Source organism: Piliocolobus tephrosceles, chromosome 2 (assembly GCF_002776525.5).
Source record: "Piliocolobus tephrosceles isolate RC106 chromosome 2, ASM277652v3, whole genome shotgun sequence".
Taxonomy (NCBI): Eukaryota; Metazoa; Chordata; class Mammalia; order Primates; family Cercopithecidae; genus Piliocolobus; species Piliocolobus tephrosceles.
In genome coordinates, this window is record NC_045435.1 from 6215913 (window position 1) to 6242154 (window position 26242).

At 38.9% G+C, this 26242-nt stretch overlaps 1 protein-coding gene and 1 non-coding gene across 7 annotated transcripts in view; one reads left to right on the top strand and one right to left on the bottom strand.

Annotated features, from left to right (window-relative positions):
• SENP7 (SUMO specific peptidase 7) overlaps window positions 1-26242 on the top strand; it is a 206919-nt gene that overhangs the window by 9526 nt on the left and 171151 nt on the right. For 5 of the 6 annotated variants that reach the window (XM_023212207.2, XM_023212222.2, XM_023212233.2 and 2 more), the window contains exons 2-3: window positions 1800-1849; window positions 9264-9362. In XM_023212207.2, the coding sequence (XP_023067975.1) occupies window positions 1800-1849; window positions 9264-9362 (149 nt within the window). The remainder of the gene's footprint in view (window positions 1-1799; window positions 1850-9263; window positions 9363-26242) is intronic. The other variant, XM_023212215.1, reaches the window with a different exon arrangement.
• On the bottom strand, window positions 685-787 carry LOC111545468. Its single transcript, XR_002732474.1, has one exon. It is a non-coding gene; the product is annotated as a small nucleolar RNA U13 (small nucleolar RNA).

Consider the following 26242-nt stretch of genomic DNA (forward strand, 5'->3'; position numbering starts at 1 on the left):
TTTTTTTTTTTTTTTTTTAATCTGAGACAGGGTCTCACTCTGTCACCCAGGCTGGAGTGCAGTGTTGCAGTCATGGTTCACTGCAGCTGTAACTTTCCAGGCTTTAGTGATCTTTCCATCTCAACCTCCTGAGTAGCTGGGACTACTGGCATGTGCTATCATGTTCAGCTAATTTTTAAATATTTTTGTAGCGATGTGATCCCACTGTGTTGCCCAGACTGGTCTCAAACTCCTGGGCTCAAGTGATCCCCATGCCTTGGCTTTCCAAAGTGTTGGGATTACAGGCATGAGCCTCTGTGCCTGCCCTTTTCTTTTTTTCCTTTTTTCTTTCTCAAAGCGAATCCAGGCCAGGCGCCTTGGCTCACTGTAATCCCAGCACTTTGGGAGGCCGAGGTGGGCGGATCTCCTGAGGTTGGGAGACCAGCCTGACCAACATGGAGAAACCCTGCCTCTACTAAAAATACAAAATTAGCCTGGCGTGGTGGCACATGCCTGTAATCCCAGCTACTCGGGAGGCTGAGGCAGAAGAATCTCTTGAACCCGGGAGGTGAAGGTTGCGGTGCACCAAGATTTGCGCCATTGCACTCCAACCTGAGCAATAAGAGCAAAACTCCGTCTCAAAAACAAAACAAAACAAAACAAAAAAACGCCGCTAATCCAATGTGGTTCTTTATTTTTCTCTCATGTCAGATGGGTGATGCGCTGACATGGTAATAAGGTTCAAGGTGCCACATCTCACAGATGCGTGTGAACACCCAGGCATCATGTTCATGAGCTACAGTAGGATCAGAAGTTCTTAATTTTCATGAAGTACAGTTTGTTAACGTTTTCATTTGTGGTTAGTACTACTTGTGCCCTCTCTGAAAAATCTTTGCCTACCCAAAGGTGATGCAGATATTCTCCTATTTAAATCTAGATGCTTAGTTTTTATCTTTGACATTGAAATCTATGATTCATTTCAAATAAATTTTGTGTGTGGTGTGAGGTAGTCAAGGGTGTTATTCCCCCATTTGGTTATCAAATTGCCTCAGCATCATTTATTTTGAAAATCATCCCTTTCCTATGGAATTGCAGTCATGCATTTGTCACAAGCAGGTGACTATATATGTGAATCTCTGCCATTTTTTTTTTTTAGTAAAATCTGTGATATATTCCAGTAGACTCTAAGTTCCAGGAAAGTTTGGAACTTTTGCCTAATTTGCCCACTATACTGTACTCATTGCCTAGCACAGTGTCAGGGCACATAATAGACATTGAATTAATATTTGCTGATTGGAAGTTAGGACTCAGAAAAATCCACAGCAAGTCTGAAAAATGTTGGTGAGTAAAAGACAGTTAAACTGTTCCCAGTTGCACAGCATGCTTAGATATGTAGTAGAACTGAAAGTGTTTTTATAGAATATTCTCAACTTCTAACTTCTAGAATTTCACCTGCTTCTACCTCCCCCCATTATAAGAATTTGTCTGATCAAATGGTTCTACTACTAGGTGTGAGATCTTTAGCCAGGGAATTTGTTTAGTTCTTAGAGCCAAGTTTTCCTCTTTCTTTTCTATTGTGTGTGTGTGTGTGTATATATATACTGGAGACATTGTGTGAGAATCTGCTATTCTTCTGACATGTAGTTATTTTTTGACTTTTATGTTTAGCCCTTCAGTTTCTGTAAAATATATCAGTGTAAATTTAAATCTAACAAGTTAATTTAAAACAAGGAATGAATGTGAAAGAATCTCCTTTATCAAACTGTTTATCTCATTTAGATGTTAAACGATAATTTTTACCACGTCTTTGGTTTTTGTAGAAATCACCACAGAAGGAAAAAGGAAAAAGTCATCTTCTGATTTATCGGAGGTATGCATTTGTTTTGCTTTTAATCTATTATCTTTGGAGTTACTGATACTGAAAGTATTTTGCTGTTTGTCTTTTTAATAACATTTTAAAGAAAATAATACAAAACTTTAATCAGTGTTTTGGGAGAATGGTGTATTCTAATTAACTGAAGATTAACCAGGAAACCCTTCTACCAACTTTGTTTAAATCGTTGACTGGATTACTTTCCAGACCAGATGACCAGTATACTTTCCAGAGCTCATTTTAGATTTTATTTAAAACATAGCACAACATTTCTTTGATGACTTAATCTATTAGAGTACCTAATGTTCATTCATTAGTGATGCTATAGATGCAGAATAGTCGTACTCAAGGTATGTGCTGAACATTACTATTGGGAATATGTCCTTTTAAGCCTCTTTTTTTCATTTATTTCTTCTACATATGCCAAGAGTAGCAAAACAAGCAAAATGAAGTTTCTACCTATATAGCAAGTGTTCAAAAAATTAATTCCTTTTAAGAAAGATAATCTTTTTCTTTCTTTCTCTTTTTTTTTTTTAAGAGACAGGGTTTTGCTCTGTTGCCCAGGCTCAAGTACAGCTCACTGCAGCCTTGAACTCCTGGGCTTTAGTGATCCTCCTGCCTCAGCCTCCCAAGTAGCTGGGAATACAAGGATGTGCCACCATGACCAGCTAATTTTAATTTTTTTGTGTAGGGATAGGGGTCTTGCTGTGTTGCCCAGGCTGGTCTCACATTCCTGGCCTCAAGCAATCCTCCTGCCTTGGCATCTGAAAGTGTTGGGATTATAGCATAAGCCACCATACCTGGCATATAGAGATAATTTTTTTTTCTAGAATTTTGTTTTTTAAATGCAGTAATATCCTGATTTACATTATAAGAATTTATTAAACCCTTGTCTATGAAGCAGTCTAAGATATGCACAGAGAACTTTAATATGATACATCTTTGTGTTACATAGTTATAGCATTTAACAAAGAAGAATTCATAAAGGAAAACAGTGAGAGGAAATCAAGAGTACCTTAGAAGACCGTATAGAAAGTATGGCTTTAGATACTCTTTCTTTTTTGGCTTAAGATTTGCCTGGTGTGGTTTCTCCATTTAAAACTCTGGATTTAGTTTAAGTGGGGTAAATAGGAGGTTAAAAAAAATCTTATGCTGAGGCAGTAGAATCACTTGAGGTCAGGAGTTCAAGACCAGCCTGGCCAACATGGTGAAACCCCATCTCGACAAAAACACAAAAATTGACTGGGCTTGGTGGCTCACGCCTGTAATCCCAGCACTTTGGGAGGCCGAGGCGGGTGGATCACGAGGTCAGGAGATCGAGACCATCCTGGCTAACATGGTGAAACACTGTCTCTACTAAAAATACAAAAAATTAGTGGGGCGTGGTGGAAGATGCCTGTAGTCCCAGCTACTCAGGAGGCTGAGGCAGGAGAATGGTGTGAACCTGGGAGGCGGAGCTTGCAGTGAGCTGAGATCGTGCCACTGCGCTCCAGCCTGGGCAACAGAGCGAGACTCTGTCTCAAAAAAAAAAAAAAAAAAATAGCTGGGCATGATGGCGGGTGCCTGTAGTCCCAGCTACTTGGGAGGCTGAGGCAGGAGAATCACTTGAAACTGGGAGGCAGAGGTTGCAGTGAGCCGAGATTGCGCCATTGCACTCCAACCTGGGTGATAGAGCGAGACTGTGTCTTAAAAAAAAAAAAAAAAAACTTACATTGCCAGGATGAATACTATCATATCCACTTTGAAATACCTCTGTATTTTTTTTTTTTTGAGACGGAGTCTTGCTCAGTCGCCCAGGCTGGAGTGCAGTGGCGCAATCTTGGCTCACTGCAAGCTCCGCCTTCCGGGTTCACGCCATTCTCCTGCCTCAGCCTCCCAAGTAGCTGGGACTACAAGTGCTCGCCGCCACGCCCGGCTAATTTTTTTGCATTTTTAGTAGAGATGGGGTTTCACCGTGTTAGCCAGGATGGTCTCTATCTCCTGACCTCGTGATCCGCCCGTCTCAGCCTCCCAAAGTGCTGGGATTACGGGCTTGAGCCACCGCGCCCAGCCTACCTCTGTATTAACTACTCCTATTTTTGTTTTTAATATATCCAGTGAAGTGAAATATCCTGCTTTAGACTGTTGCATTATTCATGCAATTAATCTGAAATCCTGCCATTAGAAATTAATACTGAATTAATCTATTTCTCTTTCTGATTTTTAGATGTACTACAGTGTTTCTTAAACTTTTTGTTTACAAGGAAGTTGAGACTTACAGAAAAGTTACAGAAATTTTACAGAGTTCCTGTACAATTCACTCAGGTTCTCTCAATGTTATTATCTTATATAACTATAGTATGATTATAAAAAACAAGACATTTATATTCATACAGTACCTTAAACCGGTGGTCCCCAACCTGTTTGGCACCAGGGACCAGTATCGTGGAAGACAGTTTCCCATGGACGGGGTCAGGAGGATGGTTTCGGGATGAAACTGTTTTACCTCAAATCTTCAGGCATTGGGTTCTCATAAAGAGCATGCAGCCTGGATCCCTTGCACGCGCAGTTTACAATAGTGTTTGTGCTCCTATGAGAATCTAATGCCACTTCTTATCTGACAGGAGTTGGAGCTCAGGCCCTAAGGCTCCCATGCTGCTCACCTCCTGCTGTGTTGTCCTTGGCCTGGGGGTTGGGGACCTCTGCTTTAAACTGTAGACATCATTTGGATTCCTTCGGTTTCACTAATGTCCTTTTTCTGTTGCCAGATCCAATCCAGGATCCCACATTGCATTTAGTTGTTAGGTCTCCTTAGTTTTCTTAAGTCTGTGACAATTCTTCAGTCTTTTTTCTTTCATGACCATGACACTTTCGAAGAAAACTGGACAGTATTTTGTAGAATATCTCTCACTTTGGGTTTGTTTCAGGTTTCTCAAGATTAGATTAAGGTTATGACTTTTTGGGAGGAATACCACAGAAGTGATGGTGCCCTTCTTAGTGCATTATATCAGGGGGTACATGATGGTGATATATCTTAGTGCTGGTAATGCCAGCCTTGATTGTTTGGTTAAGATGGTGTCTGCCTGTTTGCTCCATTGTAAAGTTACTTTTCTCCTCTTTATAATTAATAAATATCTTAGGGGAGATGCTTTGAATCTGTGCAAATATACTATTTTATCTCAAACTTTTGTTTACTATTTTAGCATCTATCAGTGTATCTTGCCTGCACATTTGTATTTGTGGTATTTTGGTGGTTTTCTCTTTGGCTCATTCATTATAGATTTATGAATGTAAATTTTTCTATAAGGGACCAGTGTGGTGGCTCACAACTGTAATCCCAGCACTTTGGGAGGCTGAGGTGGGAGGATCACTTGAGGTCAGGAATTTGAGGCCAGCCTGGGCAACACAGTGAGACCCCAAATCGAAAAATGAAAATTAGCTGGGCATGTTGCCATATGCCTGGAATCCCAGCTACTTGGGAGGCTGACATAGGAAGATCGCTTGAGCCAGGGAAGTTGAGGCTGTGGTCAGCCGTGATTGCACCACTGCATTCCAGCCTGGATAACAGAATGAGACACTGTCTCTACAAAATAAAAATTATTCTGTAAGGGAGAGCTGATTCTCTTCCCCAACTTACTTATTTATTTATTTAGAGGTCCTCCTCTTTGGCTTCTGAAAGTGTGAGGATTCTAGGCATGAGCCACTGTGCCTGGCTTCACTTACTTATTTATATCAATATAGACTCATAGAATATTTAGTTTATTCTATGAGTTATAATCCACTACTGTCATTATAGGTTTGTTGGTCAAAGTATTCCAGCCTTGGGAGATCTTTCATGTTGGCTGTACCCTTTTGATGTGCTCCTATCATTTTTTTTTTTTTTTGAACACTTACTTTCTGACACTGTATATTTTTTGGCACTGCAAGATGCTTATCTTGTGTTTTCCCTGCCCCAGGCTTGGAATCAACCACTTTCCCAGGGAGTCCTGGTTCTTTCAATTGAAGGATGATATTTAGAAATCCAGATCTGTGTGCTAGGTATACTTGCAACTGGGATGTCATTGTTTTTAGGCTTTCTCAACAGACAAGACTAGAAAAATATATGTTCACACATAAAACATACATATCTCTATTCTCCCACACAAACACATGTATCTGTATTTATTTCTCTATCGGCCTATCTGTATAAAAAAATGAATACTGATACTTCTGATTCCAGTCCCACACCATAAGGCTTATTCTAGCTTTTCCTCTTTCCTTATTTTTTTTCTGTCTCTCATTATCTACAATGTATTTACTTATTTCTTAATCCCATAATTTATACATAAAGCTGTGGTAGTGCATTTAAAAAATGTAGACTTTCTTAAAAATTAGCGTATTACATTATTGTTAGTAGTTTATATTACTGCCTTTTCCTCCAGGCTGCTAGTGGAAATAAATTACCAAAAGGATAAGAGCTTTGGTGGATACAGGGAGAAGATACTAACACACGTTGAATTTAAAGTGTTTGGCCTGGGCCTGGCAGGTTGGTTCATGGCTATAATCCCAGTACTTTGGGAGGCCAAGGTGGGCAGATCACTTGAGGTGAGGACTTCAAGACCAGCCTGGCCAAGATGGCGGAAGCCCATCTCTACTGAAAATACAAAAATTAACTGGGTATGATGGTGCATTTTTGTAATCCCAGCTACTCCGGACGCTGAGGTGGGAGGATCGTTTGAACCCGGGAGGTGGAGGTTGCAGTTAGCTGAGGTCACGTCACTGCACTTCAGCTTGGGAAACAGAACAAGATTGTCTCAAAAAAAAAAAAAAAAAAAAAAAAAGTGTTTGAAGTGTTTGGCTGGGCGTGGGAGCTCATGCCTCTAAACCCAGCACTTAGGGAGGCCAAGGTGGGAGGATTGCTTGAGCCCCAGAGCCCAGGAATTCGGGACTAGCCTGGGCAACAAGCTAAGACCCTGTGTCTACAAAACATAAAAAAATTAATCAGATATGATGGTGCATGCCTGTGGTCCCAGCTACATAGGAGGCTGAGGCAGGAAGATTGCCTGGGCCCAATAGGTAGAACCAGGAAGTAAGTTATGTTTGAGTCACTACATGCCAGCCTAGGTGACAGAGTGAGACTCTGTCTCAATTAAATAAATACATGTTTAAGAAATATTTCTAAAATGACACTAGATTATTGTAGAGATATTCTAAAGTTCAATTAAACAAAAAGAAGACCACCCAGACACAACCAGAATTAATACTATGATGTGTGTCCTTCTAGTTTGTCTCTTTGTGAGAAACACATATTAAAAAATAGAAAACCACAAACTACTGTCTTGTAATCTGTTTTTTCCTACTTACCTATATATAATGAACATTATTTTCTGAAATCTAATTGATTAAAGCATTGGTCAGTAGATATTTATTGGGTACTCAACATGTATTGGATACTCCATTAGACATAAGTAACCAGGGAAACAGTGGTGAACACTTTTTTCTTTGACTTTTATTTAATTAAGTTCAGGGGTACTATGTGCAGGATGTATAGGATTGTTGCATAGGTCGCCATGGTGTGTGCCATGGTGGTTTTCTGCAAGAACAACCCATCACCTAGATATTAGGGCCAGCATCCATTAGCTATTCTTCCTGATGCTCCCTCTACCCGTCTGACAGGCCCCAATGTGTGTTGTTCCCCCCTTGTGTCCATCTGTTCTCATCATTCAGCTCCCACTTAAAAGTGAGAACATGAATTATTTGGTTTTCTGTTTCTGCATTAGTTTGCTGAAGATAATGTCTTCCAGCACCATCCATGTCCCTGCAAAAGACATGATTGTGTTCCTTTTTATGTCTGCACAGTATTCCATGGCATCTATGTACCACATTTTCTTTATTCAGTCTATCATTGATGGGGATTTGGGTTGATTCCATGTCTTTGCTATTGTGAATAGTGTTGCAGCAAACATGTGCATGCATATATCTTTGTAACAGAGTGATTTATATTCCTTTGGGTATATAACCAGTAATGGTGTTGCTGGGTCAAATGGTATTTTTGCCTCTAGGTCTTTGAGGAATCACCACACTGTCTTCCGCAATGGTTGAACTAATTTACAATCCCAGCAGTGGTGTAAAAGTGTTCCTTTTTCTCCACAACCTTGCCAGCATCTGTTGTTTTTTGACTTTTGAATAATAGCCATTCTGAGTGGTATGAGATAGTGTCTCGTCGTTTTGATTTGCATTTCTCTAGTGATCAGTGATGTTGCTGACCACATGTGTGTCTTCCTTTAAGAATCGTTTGTTCATATCCTTTGCCCACTTTTTAATGGGGATTTTTTTTTCTTATAAATTTATGTTCCTTTTAGACTCTGGATATTAGAATTTTGTCAGATGGATAGACTGCAAAATTTTTCTCCCAATCTGTAGGTTGTCTGTTCACTCTGATGATAGTTTCTTTTGCTGTACAGAAGTTCCTTAGTTTAATTAGATCCCATTTATCAATTTTTGCTTTTATCGCAGTTGCTTTTGGCATTTTTGTTATAAAATATTTGCCTGTGCCTATGTCCTGAATGGTATTGCCTTGATTTTCTTGTAGAGTTTTTATAGTTTTGGGTTTTACATTTAAGTCTTTAATCCATCTTGAATTAATTTTTGTATATGGTATAAGGAAGGGGTCCGGTTTCAGTTTTTTGCATATAGCTAGCCAGTTCTCCCAGCACCATTTATTAAATAGAGAATTATTTCCCCATTGCTTGCTTTTGTCAGGTTTGTCGAGATTGTTGTAGGTGTGTCGTCTTATTTCAGAGTTCTTTATAATGTTCCATTGATCTGTTCCATTGATTCTGTTTCAGGAACACGTGGTGTGGCAGTGATGGTTGCATAGATAAAATAGTAATTTTGACAGGAATCTGGAGTACTTCACTAGGGAGAGAAGGAAGAGCATTCTAGATTGAGGGAACAGTATATGCAAAGCTTTAGAGATATGAAATAATGTGATGTATTTGAAGAAGGTTGATTCATTCAGTGTGGTTGGGTTGTAGTTTTGATGTGTGTGTGATGTGGAAGAGCCCAGACTGTAAAGAGTTTTGCAATTGTAAAGAGTTTTATCTGTAAGTAACGGCTACCGTTGTTGAATTTTAAGTATTGCAGCCATAATTAGGTTTTATGTATTAGAGAACTCTGGGGCTGACATTTGAAAGGTTAAAAGGGGAGAAGACAGCAGGTAAGAGAATAGTTAGGAAGCTCTTGTGATTCTTCATTTATCTACTTTCAGAGTCAAGGAGAGGGTTTTTATAAGTAAAATTATATTTAATTGCATATGAATTAAGCACTGAATTTAAAACGCCTTAAAACTGTTAGCAAATTATTAATGCAGGGTAATATAATGGTTCTGTTACCTGAATTAGCTCTTGTATATAGTTCAATTAAACTAATTATTTTCTCATCCTATTTTCAGATAAGAAAGATGTTAAATGCAAAACCAGAGGATGTCCATGTTCAATCACCACTGTCCAAATTCAGAAGCTCAGAATGCTGGAATCTCCCTTTGCAGGGGGTAAATAAAATTAAAATTATTTTCTTTTAAGTATATAGTTTTATTTGGTATGTTTAAAATATTGTAATAAAACTGAATTTTTGCCAGGCGTGGTGGCTCATGCCTGTAATCCCAGCACTTTGGGAGGCCGAGGTGGGTGGATCACCTGAGGTCAGGAGTTTGAGACCAGCCTGGCCAACATGGTGAAACCCCGTCTCTACTAAAAATACAAAATTGAGCCAGGCGTGGTGGCACATGCCTATAATCCCAGCTACTAGGGGGGCTGAGGAAGGAGGATTGCTTGAACCTGGCAAGTGGAGGTTGCAGTGAGCCAAGATCGTGCCACTACACTCCAGTCTGGGCAACAAGTCGAGACTCCGTCTCAAAAAAAAAACAAAAAAAAAAAACACTGAATTTTTATTTTCTGATATGTCCCTTTTTTGGTTTTCTTGTGTTATTTAATTGCAGATTTTAGTTCATTTTTGGCGTGTTGAAATGATACTTTGAGGTTAAGCTCTTCAGTTTAAAACTATGTATACATTATTATGCATGATTGATTTCTTCATGAAATTTAAGTCTTATTATTATAAAATAAATTCTGTTTTAAGTTTACTAAAATGATAAGGTTTATAGAATTGTTTGTTCTTATGCTCTTGACCCATTTTAAGTTTGAGAGTGTATGTTTTGAAGAGTAATACAACTATATTTCAAAAGGTATTTTGATTATAAATCTGGACTTTATCTCACTGTTAAGCATTATAATCAGGCTTTGATGAATAAGGCTTAAGATAGCAGTTTTTTGTGTTTTGGTTTTTAACTTTTAAGTTTAGTGGTACAAGTGCAAGTTTGTTCCATAGGTAACTTGTGTCATAGGAGTTTGTTATACAGATTATTTCATCACCCAGATATTAAGCCTAGTACCCATTAGTTACTTTTCCTGCTCCTCTCCCTCCTCCCATCCTCTGACCTCTGAAAGGCCCCAGTGTGTATTGTTCCCTCTATGTGTCCACATGTTCTGATCATTTAGCTCTCACTTATAAGTGAGAACATGCAGTATTTGGTTTTCTGTTCTTGTGTTAGTTTGCTGAGGATAATGGTCTCCAGCTTCATCAATGTCCCTGCAAAGGACATGATCTCATTCTTTTTTATGGCTGCACAGTATTCTATGGTGTATGTGTACCACGTTTTCTTTATCTAATCTACCATGGAAGGGCATTTAGGTTATTTAGAGACAGGGTCTGTGTTGCTCACACTGGAGTGCAGTGGCACAATCATAGCTCACTGAATCCTTGAACTCCTGGGCTCAAGTGATCTTGCTGCCCAGCCTCCTGAGTAGCTGGGAATACAAGCAGGTGCCTGGCTACTTACAATTTTTTTTTTTTTTTGTAGAGGTGGGATCTTGCTATCTTGCCTAGGCTTGTCTTGAACTTCTGGCCTTAAGCAGTCTTCCTACTTTGGTCTCCCAGAGTGCTGGGATTAGAGGCATGAGCCATTGTACCTGGTCTTGGAATGTGGAAGTCCAAGATGAAGGTGCTGGCAGGGTTGACTTCTGAGGCCTCTTTACTTGGATTGCAGATGGCTGTCTTCTCTCTGTGTCTTCACATGGCGTTTTCTCTGGGCACGTGTATCCCTAGTGTCTCTTCTTGTTATAAGGACGTTAGTCCTATTGGAATAGGACTCCACCCACATGACCTCATTCAACCCCCTTTTTTTTTTTTTGAGACGGAGTCTCGCTCTGTCGCCCAGGCTGGAGTGCAGTGGCCGGGTCTCAGCTCACTGCAAGCTCCGCCTCCCGGCTTTACGCCATTCTCCTGCCTCAGCCTCCCGAGTGGCTGGGACTACAGGTGCCCGCCACCTCGCCCGGCTCGTTTTTTGTATTTTTTTAGTAGAGGCGGGGTTTCACCGTGTTAGCCAGGATGGTCTCGATCTCTTGACCTCGTGATCTGCCCGTCTCGGCCTCCCAAAGTGCTGGTATTACAGGTTTGAGCCACCGCGCCCGGCCTTCAACTCCTTTTCAGGCTCTGTCTCTGCATACAGTCACATTAGGAGTTGGGGCTTCAGCATATAAATTTTGGGGGAATACAATTCAGTCCATAACTGCAGCATTCATTTTAGGATAACAATTTTTAAGTAATCTTAAATATATATATTATATATATATATATATATTTTGTTATAAGAAAAAATAACCATTATTTATTTACTTATTTTTTTTTTTTGGGACAGGGTCTTGTTCTGTCACCCAGGCTGGAGTGCACTGGCGCACTCATGGCTCATTGCAGCCTCAGCTTCCCGGGCTCAAGCTGTCCCCCTTGAGCCTCAGCCTCCTGAGTATCTAGGATTACAGGCATGCGCCGCCATGCTTAGCTAGTTTCTAAAATTTTTTTGCAGAGACAAAATTTTGCTATGTTGCTTAGGTGATCCTCCCACCTCAGCCTCCTGAAGCACTGGGGTTACAGGCGTGAGCCCTCGTACCACTTGACCCTATAAAACATTTTTTGTTTTTTTTTTGAGATGGCGTTTCATTCTTGTTGCCCAGGCTGGAGTATAATGGCGCGATCTTGGCTCACTGCAACCTCTGCCTTCCGGGTTCAAGTGATTCTCCTGCCTCAGCCTCCCCAGTAGCTGGGATTACTGGCATGCGCCACCATGCCGGGCTAATTTTGTATTTTTAGTAGAGGCGGGGTTTCTCCATGTTGGTCAGGCTGGTCTCGAACTCCCAACCTCAGGTGATCTGCCTGCCTTGGCCTCCCAAAGTGCTCCGATTACAGGCATGAGGCACTGCGCCCGGCCTCCTATTAACCATTTTTAAAATTTGTTCTTAGAGGAGAGATTTGTCCTCAGTATTTTTTGCTTTAAAATTAGTGTAAAAGAACATTTAGAAATTTTGTTATTAAATAATACATTTGTTGTTTTGTATTGGATACAAAGAGTACATAAAAAGGAAAATAATAAAGGAGACGAGGTGTGACTTATGTTTACTTAAAAAGAAAATAATATATTTGCATAGGGTTAGAAAATTTGGGCTATGTAGAAAGGTTCAAGGTGGGCTGGGTGTGGTGGCTTACACTTGTTATCCTAGCGCTTTGAGAGGCTGAGGTGGGAGGATCTCTTGATCCCAGAAGTTGGAGACCAGCCTAGGAAATACAGCAAAATCCTGTTTCTACTAAAAATTGGAAAATAAGCTAGGCATGGTCTTGTGCACCTGTAGTTCCAGCTACTTAGGAGGCTGAGGTGGGAAGATCCCATGAGCCCAGGAGTTCAAGATTAAAGTAAGCTATGATTGTACCACTGTACTCCAGCCTGGGCAACAATGAGACCCTGTCTCAAAAAAAAAAAAGTATAAGTTGAAGCAAATAACATCTCTTTCTGTCCTTTTTCTCTAAAGGCAACCACTATTAATGAGTTTTTTCATTTATTTCTAGAAAAAAAGCATATTTCCATATATATGGGTTTATACTATTTTTTGATATTCGCAAAAGTTAAGGGATACTTAAATTTTGGGAAATCGACATCCTGTTTGAGACTGGAAGTGGCACATGTCAGCCTTACTATGCTCTGTGGTTGGCTTAAACTTCACTGTATTTGCTAAATATTTGCTCATACTTTGTATAGTGTTTGAGACTGTGCAAGTATCTTGCCGCATTTCCACTGGTCTACTTTTTTGTTAATGTTTTTAGTGGTTTTCAATGGAAGAGAAAGGAATAAATGAATAAATGCCCCTTTCCATAGTCTTCAGCAGAATTTTAACTCATTTATTTATTTGTGATTTTTATTGACATATAGTTACATTAAACAGGCAATCTTTTTTTTTTTTTTTTTTTTTGAGACGGAGTCTCTCTCTGTCGCCCAGGCTGGAGTGTAGTGGCCGGATCTCAGCTCACTGCAAGCTCCGCCTCCCGGGTTTACGCCATTCTCCTGCCTCAGCCTCCCGAGTGGCTGGGACTACAGGCGCCCGCCACCTCGCCCGGCTAGTTTTTTTTATTTTTTTAGTAGAGACAGGGTTTCACCATGTTCACCAGGATGGTTTCGATCTCCTGACCTCGTGATCTGCCTGTCTCGGCCTCCCAAAGTGCTGGGATTACAGACTTGAGCCACCTAAACAGGCAATCTTAAGTATAAAGTTAGATGAACTCTGACTAGAGTAACATATTGTCATGCTCCAGAAATTTTTCTTTTCATTTTGTCTTTTAGAAAATCAAAAGAATTTAATATATTTTTAATTGATTCATTTTTCTTTTTCATGTGACTCAAGTATATGACTCAACCATTGTGTCTTTTCCTCATCTGTTGCTTGTACCTCCACCATGATTCTGGCAACCATTCTTCTGATTTCTGTTTCCATTGTTTTGCCTGTTCTTAAATTTCATAAAAATGGAATGATATAATATGAACTCTTTTGTGTTTGGCTTCTTTTTATTCAGTATAATATTGCTAACATTTATCCATGTTTTGCATCTATCACTGGTTTGTTTCTTTTTATTGTTATGTAATATTCCATTATGTGAATATACCATGGTTTATTTAATTCTCTATTGATTAACTTTTAGGCTCGTTTTTTTTTTTTTTGAGACTGAGTTTCCCCCTTGTTGCCCAGGCTGGAATGCAATGGCGCGATCTCAGCTCACCACAACCTCTGCCTCCTGGATTCAAGTGATTCTCATGCCTCAGCCTCACGAGTAGCTGGGATTACAGGCATGCGCCACCATACCCGGCAAGTTGTGTATTTTTAGTAGAGATGGGGTTTCTCCATGTTGGTCAGGCTGGTCTTGAACTCCTGACCTCAGGTGGTCCGCCTGCCTCGGCCTCCCAAAATGCTGGGATTACAGGTGTGAGCCACCGTGCCCCGCCTGGCTTGGTTTTAATATGCATTTTTGTGATGACTAATGACATTAAAAACATTTTCTGTGGTTGTTAGGTGGAGTATTCTGTAGATGTCTATTAGGTCCAGTTAATCAAGTCTGAAGTTAAGTGAGAGTCTCTTTGTTAGCTTTCTGCCTCAGTGATCTGTCTAATGCTGTCAGTGCAGTGTTGAAGTCTTTCACTATTATGATGTGGTTGCCTAACTAAGTCTTTTTGTAGGTCAAGCAAAATTTGTTTCTTGAATCTGGGTGTATCAATGGTGGGTGCATATATAATTAGGTAGTTAAGTCTTTTTGTTAGATTTTACTGTTTATCATTAGGTAATACCCATCATTGTCCTTCTTAATTGTTATTTGTTTAAAGTCTATTTTATCTGATATAAGAATAGTGGCTCCTGCTCTTTTTTGTTTTCTATTTGCATGGTAGATCTGTCTCTATCCCTTTACTTTGAGCCTGTGGATGCTATTACATGTGAGATGGATATCTTGAAGATAGCAGATGGTTGGGTCTGGTGTTTTTATCCACCTTGACACTCCATGTCTTTTAAGAGGGACATTTAGCCATTTATACTCAGGATTACTATTGATATATGAGATTTTGATACTGTCATTATGTTGGTGGTTGTTGCATAGACTTGATTGTACAGTTGCTTTATAGTGTCTGTGGGCTGTGTGCTTAAGTGTATTTTTGTGGTAGTAGGTGTCATTCTTCTGATTCCATGTTTAGTACTCCCTTAAGGACCTCTTTCTTGTAAGGCTGGTGTAGTTGAAGCAAATTCCCTCAGTATTTGCTTGTCTGAGAAGGATTTTATTTGTCTTTCACTTATGAATATTAGGCTGGTAGGATATGAAATTCTTAGTTGGAGTTTTTTTTCTTTAAGGTTGACTAAAAGAGGCCCCCAGTCTCTTCTGGTTTGCAAGGTTTCTGCCAAGAAGTTTGCTGCTAGCCTGATGGGAGTTCCGTCTGTACATGACCTGACTCTTCTCTCCAGCTGCCTTTAAGATTTTTTTTTTTGCGTTGACTTTGGTGAGTTTGATGACAATGTGCCTTGGGGATGGTTGTCTTGTATAGTATCTAGCTGGAGTTTTCTGTATTTCATAAATTTGCATGTCAACCTTTCTTTCTTTTTTTTTTTTTTTTGGAGATGGAGTCTCTCTCTGTTGCCAGGCTTAGTATAGTGGCACGATCTTGGCTCACTGCAACCTCCGCCTCCCAAGTTCAAGCAATTCTCCTGCGTCAGCCTCCTAAATAGCTGGGACTACAGGTGCATGCTGCCACACCCGGCTAATTTTTTGTATTTTAGTAGAGACAGGGTTTCACTGTGTTGCCCAGGCTGGTCTTGAACGCCTGAGCTCAGACAATCCACCTGCCTCAGCCTCCCAAAGTGCTGGTATTACAGGCTTGAGTCACCGTGCCTGGCCTGCATGTCAGCCTTTCTATTGCGATTAGGGAAATTTTTGTGGACCATATCCTCAAATGTATTTTCCAGGTTGCTTATTCTCTCCATTCTTTCTCAGGAATGCCAGTGAGTCATAGATTTAGTCTCTTTACATAATCTCATATTAATTATCCCTCCACTGATGAAATGTTTCTATACCTCTAAAACTCTGAAGACTCTGCCAAAAGATTCCTAGAACTGATGAATGACTTTAGCAACCTCTCAGGATACAAAATCAGTGTGGAAAAATCAGTAGCATTTCTAGACACCAATAATGTCCAGGCTAAGAGTCAAATCAAGAACATAATCCCATTTGCAATACCATAAAGAAAATGAAATACCTAGGAGTACAGTTGACTAAGAAGGTGAAAGAGTCTACGAGAAGAACCACAAAACACTGCAGAAAAAAATCAGAGATGACACAAATAAATGGAAAAACAATCCATGCGCATGGATTGGAAGCGTCAACATCACAAAAATGACCATACTGCCCAAAGCAGTCTACAGATTCAATGCTATTCCTATCATACTACCAATGTCATTTTTCACATAATTAGAAGAAACTATTCTAAAATTCATATGGAACAAAAAAGGGCCCAAATAGCCAAAGCAATCCTAAACAAAAAGAATAAAGCTGAGGCATCACAGTACCTGACTTCAAATTATATTTAAGCCCACAGTAACCAAAATGCATGGTACAGGTATAAAAACAGATACATAGAGCAATGGAAAAGAATAGAAAACTCAGAAATAGTGCTGCACACCTACAACCATCTGATCTTTGAAAAGCTGACAAAAACAAGTAATGGGGAAAGGATTCTCTATTCAATAAATGCTGCTGAGACAGCTGGCTAGCCATATGCAACAGAATGAAACTGGACCCTTGCATTTTACCATATACAAAAATTAATTCAAGATGAATTAAAGATTTAAATGTAAAACTTCAAACTGTAAAAATCTTAGGAAAAATATCTAGGAAATACCCTTGTTGTTATCAGCCTGGGCAAATAATTTTTGGCTAATGCCCCAAAAGCAATTGCAGCAAAAACAAAATTGACAAATGAAACTTAATTTAATTAAAGAGCTTCTGCACAGCAAAAAAACAAAGCAAAACAAAATCCCTAGGGAATGGGAGAAAATATTCACAAACTATGCCTCTGACAAAGGTCTATTGTCCAGATTCTATAAGGAACTTAAATCAACAAATGAAAAACCAATAACTTTATTAAAAAATAGGCAAAGGTCACGAACAGGTATTTCTCAAAAGAAGACATACAGGTACTCAGAATTACTAGGAAAAAGTGCTCATCATGACTAATCATCAGGGAAAGACAAATCAAAACCACAGTGAGATACCATCTCACACCAGTAGAATGGCTATGATTAAAAAATGAAAAACCAGGTGCCAGCAAGACTGTGGAAAAAAGAAAACACTTCTATACTGTTTGTGGGCATGTAAATTAGTTCAGCCACTATGGAAAGCAGCTTGGAGGTTTCTCAAAGAACCTAGAGCTACCATTTGAACCATCAGTCCTATTACTGGGTATATATCCAAAAGAAAATAAATAGTTTTGCCAAAAAGACACACACAGTTAAATGTTCATCATTGAGTTATTCATAATAGCAGAAACATGGAATCAACTTAGGGTACCCATCATTGGTGGATTGGATAAAGACAATGTGGTACTATACATCATGGAATACTATGCAGCCATAAAAAGGAATGAAATCATGTCCTTTCCAACAACATGGATGCAGCCAGAGGCCATTATCCTGTGCAAATTAATGCAGGAACAGAAAACCAAATATTACATGTTCTCATTTATAAGTGGTAACTAAACACTGAGCACACATGGATATAAAGATGGGAACAACAGACACTGGGGACTCTTAGAGGAGTTAGGGAGAGATGGGAGAATAGGTTGAAAAACTACATACTGGGTACTATATTCACTACCTGGGTGATGAGATCTGCACCACTGCCCTGGCACCACTTAATATACCCATGTAAAAAACATCCACATATACATACCCCTTGTATATAAAATAAAATTTGAAATAAACCCATCTCTATAAAAAATACAAAACATTAGCCAGGTGTGGCACGTGGCTATAGTCCCAGTTACTCACGTGGCTGAAGTGGGAGGATCTCTTGAGCCTGGCAGGTGGAGGTTGTGTTGAGCTGAGATTGTGCCACCGCACTCCAGCCTGGGCAACAGAGTGAGACCCTGTCTCAAACAAACAAACAAACAAACAAACAAAAAAACCCCTCAGCTTTGAAAATAAAACCTTTTCAGATGTTGATTATCAATTCTATGTCTTCTTTTGTGAAATATCTTTTAAAATTTTTTTCACTTTAGAGAACAATTTTTTTCTGTTTTTGTTTATTCATTTATTTAGTCTTTTTTTTTTAGTAGAGATGGGGTCTTGCAGCCCAGGCTGGTCTTAAACTTCTTGCCCAAAGTGATCCTCCCACCTTGCCTCCCAAAATTCTGAGATTACAGGTGTGAGCCATTGTACCTGGCCTAAAATAAATTTCCTTGTTGATTAATTTAGAATTACATTCATCCATCTTCATTATTCTATGAGTTTTGACAAATGTATACACGTTGCAACTACCATCATAATAAAGATATGTGTGTGTGTGTGAGAGAGAGAAAATTTGTATAACCATACCTTGGTTCCACATCGCTGCACTAAAGCAAATACTGTAGCAAAGCGAGTCATCTGATATTTTTTGGTTTTACAGTATATATAAAAGTTATGTTTACATTTTACTGTAATTTGTTAAGTGTGTAATAGCATATCTAAAAATGTACATACCTTCATTAAAAAATACTTTATTGCTAAAATATTCTATCCATCTTCTGAGCCCTCAGCAAATCATTGTATTGCCACTGGAGCATGGCTGAAAGTTGCCTCAAAATTGATGACTACTGACTGATCAGGGAGGTGGTCGCTGCTGAAGGTTGGGATGGCTGTGACAGTTACTTAAAATAAGACAACAATGAGTTTTTCCACATTGATAGACTTTTCTTTTCATGAAAGATTTATCTGTATTGTGCCATGCTGTTTGACGGCATTTTATTTACAGTAGAACATCTTTCAAAATTGGAGTCACAGTAGAACTCTCAAACCCTGCCACACTGCTTTATCAACTAAACTTATGTGATATTCTAAATCCTTTGTTGTCATTTCAGCAATGTTCGTAGCATCTTCAATAGAACTAGATTCCATCTCAAGAAACTGTTTTAAGAAAGAAGCAACTCCTCATTTGTTTTAGTTTTCTCATAAGGTTGTAGCAATTCTGTCCCATCTTCAGGCTCCACCTGTTTTTTTTTTTAAAGATGGAGTCTCCCTTTGTCACCCTGGCTGGAGTGCAGAGGTGTGATCTTGGCTCACTGCAACCTCCGCCTCCCAGGTTCAAGTGATTCTCCTGCCTCAGCTTCCTGAGTGACTGGTACTACAGGCGTGCACCACCATGCCTGGCGAATTTTTGTATTTTCGGTAAAGACAAGGTTTCATCATGTTGGCCAGGCTGGTCTCGAACTGTTGACCTCAGGTGATCCACCTGCCTCCCAAAGTGCTGGGATTACAAGTGTGAGCCACTGTGCTTGGCCCAGGCTCGACTTATAATTTTAGTTCTCTTGCTGCTTCCACCACATCTGCAGTTACTTCCTCCATTGAGGCCTTCAACTCCTCCAAAGTATCCATAAGGGTTGCAGTCAACTTCTTTCAAACTCATGTTAATGTTAATATTTTGACCTTCACCTATGAATCACAAATGTCATTAATGGCGTCTATAGCGGTAGATCCTTTCCAGAAAGTTTTCAGTTTACTTTGCCCAGATCCAGCAGAGGAATCACTATATATGGTAGCTATATGATATATTTCTTAAATTATAAGACTTGAAAGTTGAAGTTACTCCTTGATCCATGGGTTGCAGAATAGATGCTGTATTAGCAGGCATGAAAACAACATTAATTTCCTTGTACATCTCCATCAGCAGTCTTAAGTGACAAGGTGCATTGTTAATGAGCAGTAATATTTTGAAAGGAATCTTAAAAATTTTTTTTTCTTTGCTTTTAAGCTTCGTTGGATTTGAGGAATCTCTTTTTCTGAGTAGTAGTTCTCAAAGCTTAAAAGATTTAGGAAGTCATGTTGTTCTGTCATCCAGGCTTTGTTTTTCCATTTCTAGAGCACAAACAGAGTAAATCTGGCATAATTCTTAAGGGGCCTAGAATTTTTCATATGGTAAATGAGCAGTGGCTTCAACTTTAAGTTATCAGCTGCATTAGCCCCTAACAAGAGAGTCATCCTGTTGTTTGAAGCTTTGAAGCCAGGCGTTGACTTCTCCTCCTTGGCTATCTTTGGCTGTGGAAGTCCTAGATGGCGTCTTCTTCCAATAGAAGGCTGTTTCATCTACTTTGAAAATGTATTGTTTAGCGTAGCGACCTTCAGCAATTATCTTAACTAGATCTTCTAGATAACTTGCTGTGGCTTCTGCATCAGCACTTCCTGCTTCACCTTGCAATTTTATGTTATGAAGATGGCTTCTTTCCTTCAACATCATGAACCAACCTTTGCTAGCTTCAGACTTTTGTTTTGCAACTTCCTTACCTCTCTTAGCCTTCATAGAATTGAAGAGAGTTAGGATCTTACTTTGAATTAGGTTTTGGCTTAAGAGAACATTGTGGCTGGTTTGGTGTTCCATCCAGACCACTAAAACTTTCCCTATCAGCAGTAAGACTGTTTCGCTTTCTTACCACTAGTGTGTTCATTGGAGTAGCACTTTTAGTTTCCTTCAAGAATTGCTCCTTTGCATTCAGAACTTTGCTAACTGGTGCAAAAGGCATAGCTCTTGGCCTGTCTCAACTTTCATCATGCCTTCCTCACTAAACTTAATCATTTTTAGTTTTTGATTTAGAGTGAGACACTTTAGACTCTTCCTTTCACTTTGAATACTTAGAGGCTACTGTAGGGTTATTCATTGGCCCAATTTCAATATCCTTGTGTCTCAGATAATAGGTAGGCCCCAGGAGGAGAGAAACTGAAAAATGGCCAGTTGTTGGAGCAGCAGAACACCCACAACATTTATTAAGTTTGGCATCTTACATGGGTACAGTTGGTTGTGCCCCAAAACAGTTACAGTAATAACATCAGATGATCAGAGATCGCCATAACAGATGCAATAATAATGAAAAAATCTGAAATATTGTGAGAATTAGAAAAATGTGTCAGAGAGACATGAAGTGTGCATGTGTTGGAGAAATGTTGATAGACTTGTCCGGTGCAGGATTGCCACAATCCTTCAATTTGTTAAAAATATAATATCTGATAAGCACAACAAATAAATCAAAGCACAATAAAACAAGGTATGCCTATATTTACTTATAGTTTTTTTGATGTGTTTACAGTAGTATGAATTACAAAACTTGCATAGATGCATATAGTTCTCACAATTAAAATATTACGTCCATGACTCCAAAAAATATACTTGTGCTGTCCACTTTGTAGTAATTCCTCCCACTCCCCCTAACCTCTGGTGACACTGTTGTTTTTTGTGCCTATAATTCTCTGTTTTCCAGAATGCCACATAAATGCAATCATACAGTATATAATGTTTTGTGAGTGGCTTTATTCACTCAGTATAATGCCATTGAGATTGATCTCTGTTAATCCTTGAAGGACATTTGGGTTGTTTCCAATTTTTGATTATGAATAAAGCTGCCATAAATACTCATAGGTTTTTATGTGAATGTAAATTTTAAGTTCTCTGGGGTAAATAGGACATAATAGATTATGTGGTAAATGTATATTTAACTGTCAAACTTTTCTCTCTCTTTTTTTTTTTTTTTTTTTTTTTTTTTTTTTTTAGAGACGGAGTCTCGCTCTGTTGCCCAGGCTGGAGTGCAGTGGCCGGATATCTCAGCTCACTGCAAGCTCCGCCTCGCGGGTTTATGCCATTCTCCTGCCTCAGTCTCCCGAGTAGCTGGGACTACAGGCGCCCGCCACCTCGCCTGGCTAGTTTTTTGTATTTTTTAGTAGAGACGGGGTTTCACTGTGTTAGCCAGGATGGTCTCGATCTCCTGACCTCGTGATCCACCCGTCTCAACCTCCCAAAGTGCTGGGATTACAGGCTTGAGCCACCGCGCCTGGCCAACTGTCAAACTTTTCTAGAGTGGTTCTAACATTTTACATTTCCACCAGTAATGAATGAGGTTTCTGGATGCTGTCGGTCTTTGGTAGTACTTGGTACTGTCAAGGTATATTTACTGGGTTGGTGCCAAAGTAACAACAGTTTTGCCATTAAAAGCAAAAATTGCAATTATATTAGCACTAGTCTTATATTTCTTAAAATAATAGGCTTTACTTTTTTGGAGGAGTTTTAGGTTTACAGAAAAATTGAGGGGAAAGTACAGAGAATTCCTATATATTCTTTTATACCCTATCACTCCTTTCCCCTAGTTTTTTCTATTACTATTTTACTGTGAAAGTTGTCAGAATCCAAATGGAGTCAATAATGTTAAAAAAGCCCTTAAAAGTAGAGATGGGTAAGGCTTTCACACTTGTATGCCTGTTAACAAAAACTGTCACAAAAGACTCTGTGAAAACCACAACCTTGCCACAAAGACCATTACAGCCTTGCACAAAAAAATCTCTGCAAGGACATCTGCACAACTGCCTGTCTAGTCTTGTGTTGGTGTCACCTTTGTTAATGATTTTTGTAGCCAGGGTTACTTATTTTGAAACAGTTGTGTAATCCTCTTCATTTTTTACTTTAAGAACCTTTGTCTTTCTTTCCTCCCTGAAAACACATAGTTTACTATGACACGTATATTCCCATTGTAGTGCTCGACTCCCCAGTAAATATCTTCTTTTAGAGAGCTTCTCTGTTATATAGGTACACGTTATATTAGTGTGGTACATTTGTTACAGTTGATGAGCTGATATGAATACATTATTATTTCACTAAAGTGTACAGTTTTACATCAGGGTTCACTCCTTGCATTATATATTCTGTAGGTTTTGACAAATATGCAGTGACATGTATCCATCATTACAGTGTAGTACAGAAAAATGTGATAGCTCTAAAAATCCCCTATATCCTACTGATTTAAAAAATCTCCATCGTGTTTGATTTTTCAGAATTCATATAATACTTGGAATCATATAGCCTTTCCAGGTTGGCTTCTTTCACTTAACAATATACTGTTAAGATCATTGCTTGTTTTCTAGTAGCTTATAGTTCATTTTACCTCAAAATTAAAAAAAAAATGCATATATTTTTTTGAGACAGGGTCTTGCCTTGTTGCCCAGGCTGGAGTGCAGTGGTGCAATCATAGCTCACTGCAGCCTCAACATCCTGGGCTCAAGCCATCCTCCCACCTCAGCCTCCTGAATAGCTGGGACATCTGGTATGTGCCACCACACCTGCCTAATTTTTAATTTTTTTTGTGTAGATGGAGTCTCCCTATGTTGCCCAGGCTGGTCTCAAACAAATTCCTGGGCTTTAGCAATCTGCTCACTTCAGCCTCCCAAAGTGCTGGGATTATAAGCGTGAGCCACCGTGTCCAGCAAAACAAAAACAAAAACAAAAACAAAAAAAAAACAACACCCCCCCCAAGTATATATCTATCTACACTTTGTTTTTTATAGCAGTTATTGGTTCACAGCAAAATTGAGCAGAAAGTACAGAGGTCACACATACCATCTGTCCCCCCTTGAGAGTCTCCCTGATATCCTTTTTTAAATTGCTAGACACATTCTAAAAGAGTTGTAACACTTATCATTTCTTTTTATTGGTGAATTATATTCGATTGTGTATATGTATAACAGTTTGCCCATTCACCTACTGAAAAAACAACTTGTTGCTTCCAAGTTTTTAGCAGTTATGAGTAAAGCTGCTATAAATGTTTGGGTGCAGGCTTTTGGGTAGAACTAAGTTTTCACCTTATTTGAGTAAATACCAAGGAGGACAATTGCTGAATTGTGTTGTAAGGATATGTTTAGTGTTGTCAGAAATTGCCAAAGTTTCTTCCAAAGTGGTTGTATCATTTTGTATTCCCAGCAGCAACTAATGAGACTTCCTGTTGCTCCAAATTCTTGCCAGAATTTGGTTTGTCAGTGTTCTGGATTTTAGCTATTCTAACTGATGTGTAGTGGTATTTTTATTTTATCTTTTAAACTTAAAATTTTACATTTTATTTTTAAGGATTTTTTCAGAGCAGTTTTAGGTTCACAGCAGAATTGAGAGGAAAGTACAGAGATTTTTGATATGCCCCTTTCCTCCATACATGCATAGCCTCTCACATTATCAATATTCCCCACCAGAGTGATACATTTGTTATAATTAATTAACCTACATTGACACCATCACCCAAAGTCCATAGTTTACATTAGGGTTTACTGTCGGTGATGTGCATTCTATGAGTTTGGACAAATGTCTAATGACAAATATCCATCATTATAGTATTATATGCAGTATTTTCACTGTCCCCCAAATCTTCTGTGCTCCAGTCATCCCTCCCTCCCCACGAACCCCTGGCAACTACCAACCTTTTTACTTTCTCCATAGTTTTGCCTTTTCCAGAATGTCATATAGTTGAAATCATACAGTATACAGCCTTTTCATATTGACTTTCTTTCACTTAGTAATATGCATTTAAGTTTTCTCCATGTCTTTTTCATGGCTTCATAGCTCATTTCTTTTTAGTGCTGAATAACATTCCATTGCTTGGATGTCTTACAGTTTATTTCTGCATTCGTATGCCTAGGACATTTTGGTCACTTCCAAGTTTTGGCAACTATGAATAAAGCTACTGTTAACATCTGTGTACAGGGTTTTGTGTGGACATTTTTTTCAGGTTCTTTGGGTAATAAATAATAAGGAGCAAGATTGTAATGTGTTTAGTTTTGTGAGGAAACTACAAAACTACCTTCCAAAGTGGCTGTACCATTGTGCATTCCCTACAGCAATGAATGAGAGTTCCTGTTGCTTCTCATCTTTGCTAGCATTTGGTGGTATTAATATTCTGGATTTTGGCCATTTTAATAGGCGTGTAGTAGTATCTAATGGTTTTATTTTCATTTTTCTGATTGCATGTGATGTGGAACATCTTTTCATATGCTTATTTGCCATCTGTGTATCTTTGGTGTTATGTCTGTTAAGATATTTAGTCCATTCTTTAATCAAGCTTTTCATTTTCTTTTTTAAAAATTAATTATTTTCCATAAGTTATTGGGGTACAGGTGGTATTTGATTCCACAAATAAGTTCTTTAGTGGTGATTTGTGAGATTTTGGTGCACCCATCACCTGAGCAGTGTACGCTACGCCATATTTGTAGTCTTTTGTCCCTCGCCCCCTTCCCACTCTTTCCCCCAAGTCCCCAAAGTTCATTGTATCATTCTTATGTCTTTGCATCCTCATAGCTTAGCTCCCACATATCAGTGAGAAGACAGTGATGTTTGGTTTTCCATTCCTGAGTTACTTCACTTAGAATAATAGTTCCCAGTCTCATGCAGGTAATTGCAAATGCTATGAATTCATTCTTTTTTATGGCTGAGAAGTATTCCATCATATACAGACACACACACACACACACCACAGTTTCTTTATCTACTTGTTGATGGACATTTGGGTTAGTTCCACAGTTTTGCAGTTGTGAATTGTGCTGCTATAAACATGCATGTGCAAGTATCTTTTTCGAATAATGACTTCTCTTCCTCTGGGTAGATGCCCAGTAGTGGGATTGCTGGATCAAATGGTAGTTCTACTTTTAGTTCTTTAAGCAGTCTCCCCACTGTTTCCATAGTGGCTGTACTAGTTCACATTCCCACCAGCAGTGTAGAAGTGTTCCCTGTTGACTGCATCCATGCCAACCAACATCTCCTGTTTTTTGATTTTTTGATTATGTCCATTCTTGCAGGAGTAAGTTAGTATCACATTGTGGTTTTGGTTTGCATTTCCCTGATTATTAATGATGTTGAGCATTTTTCATATGTCTATTGGCCATTTGTATGTCTTCTTTTGAGAATTGTTGATTCATGTCCTTAGCCCACTTTTTGATGGGATTGTTTTTTTCTTACTGATTTGTTTGAGTTAATTGTAGATTCTGGATATTAGTCCTTTGTCAGATGTATAGATTGTGAAAATTTTCTCCCACTCTGTGGGTTGTCTGTTTACTCTGCTGACTGTTCCTTTTGGCATGCAAAAGCTCCTTAGTTTAGTTAGGTCTCAGATATTTATCTTTGTTTTTATTGCATTTGCTTTTGGGTTCTTGGTTCATGAAATCACTGCCTAAGTCAATGTCTAGAAGAGGTTTTCCAATGTTGTCTTCTAGAATGTTTATATCTTCAGGTCTTAGGTTTAAGTCTTTAATCCTCTTGAGTTGATTTTTGTGTAAGAATCGAGTTTCATTTTCCTACATGTGGCTAGCCAATTATTCCAGCAACATTTGTTGAAAAGGGTATCCTTTCCACATTTTATATTTTTGTTTGCTTTGTTGAAGATCAGTTGGCTGTAAGTATTTGCGTTTATTTCTGGGTTCTCTATTCTGTTCCATTGGTCTGTGTGCCTTTTTTTTTGTATCAGTACCA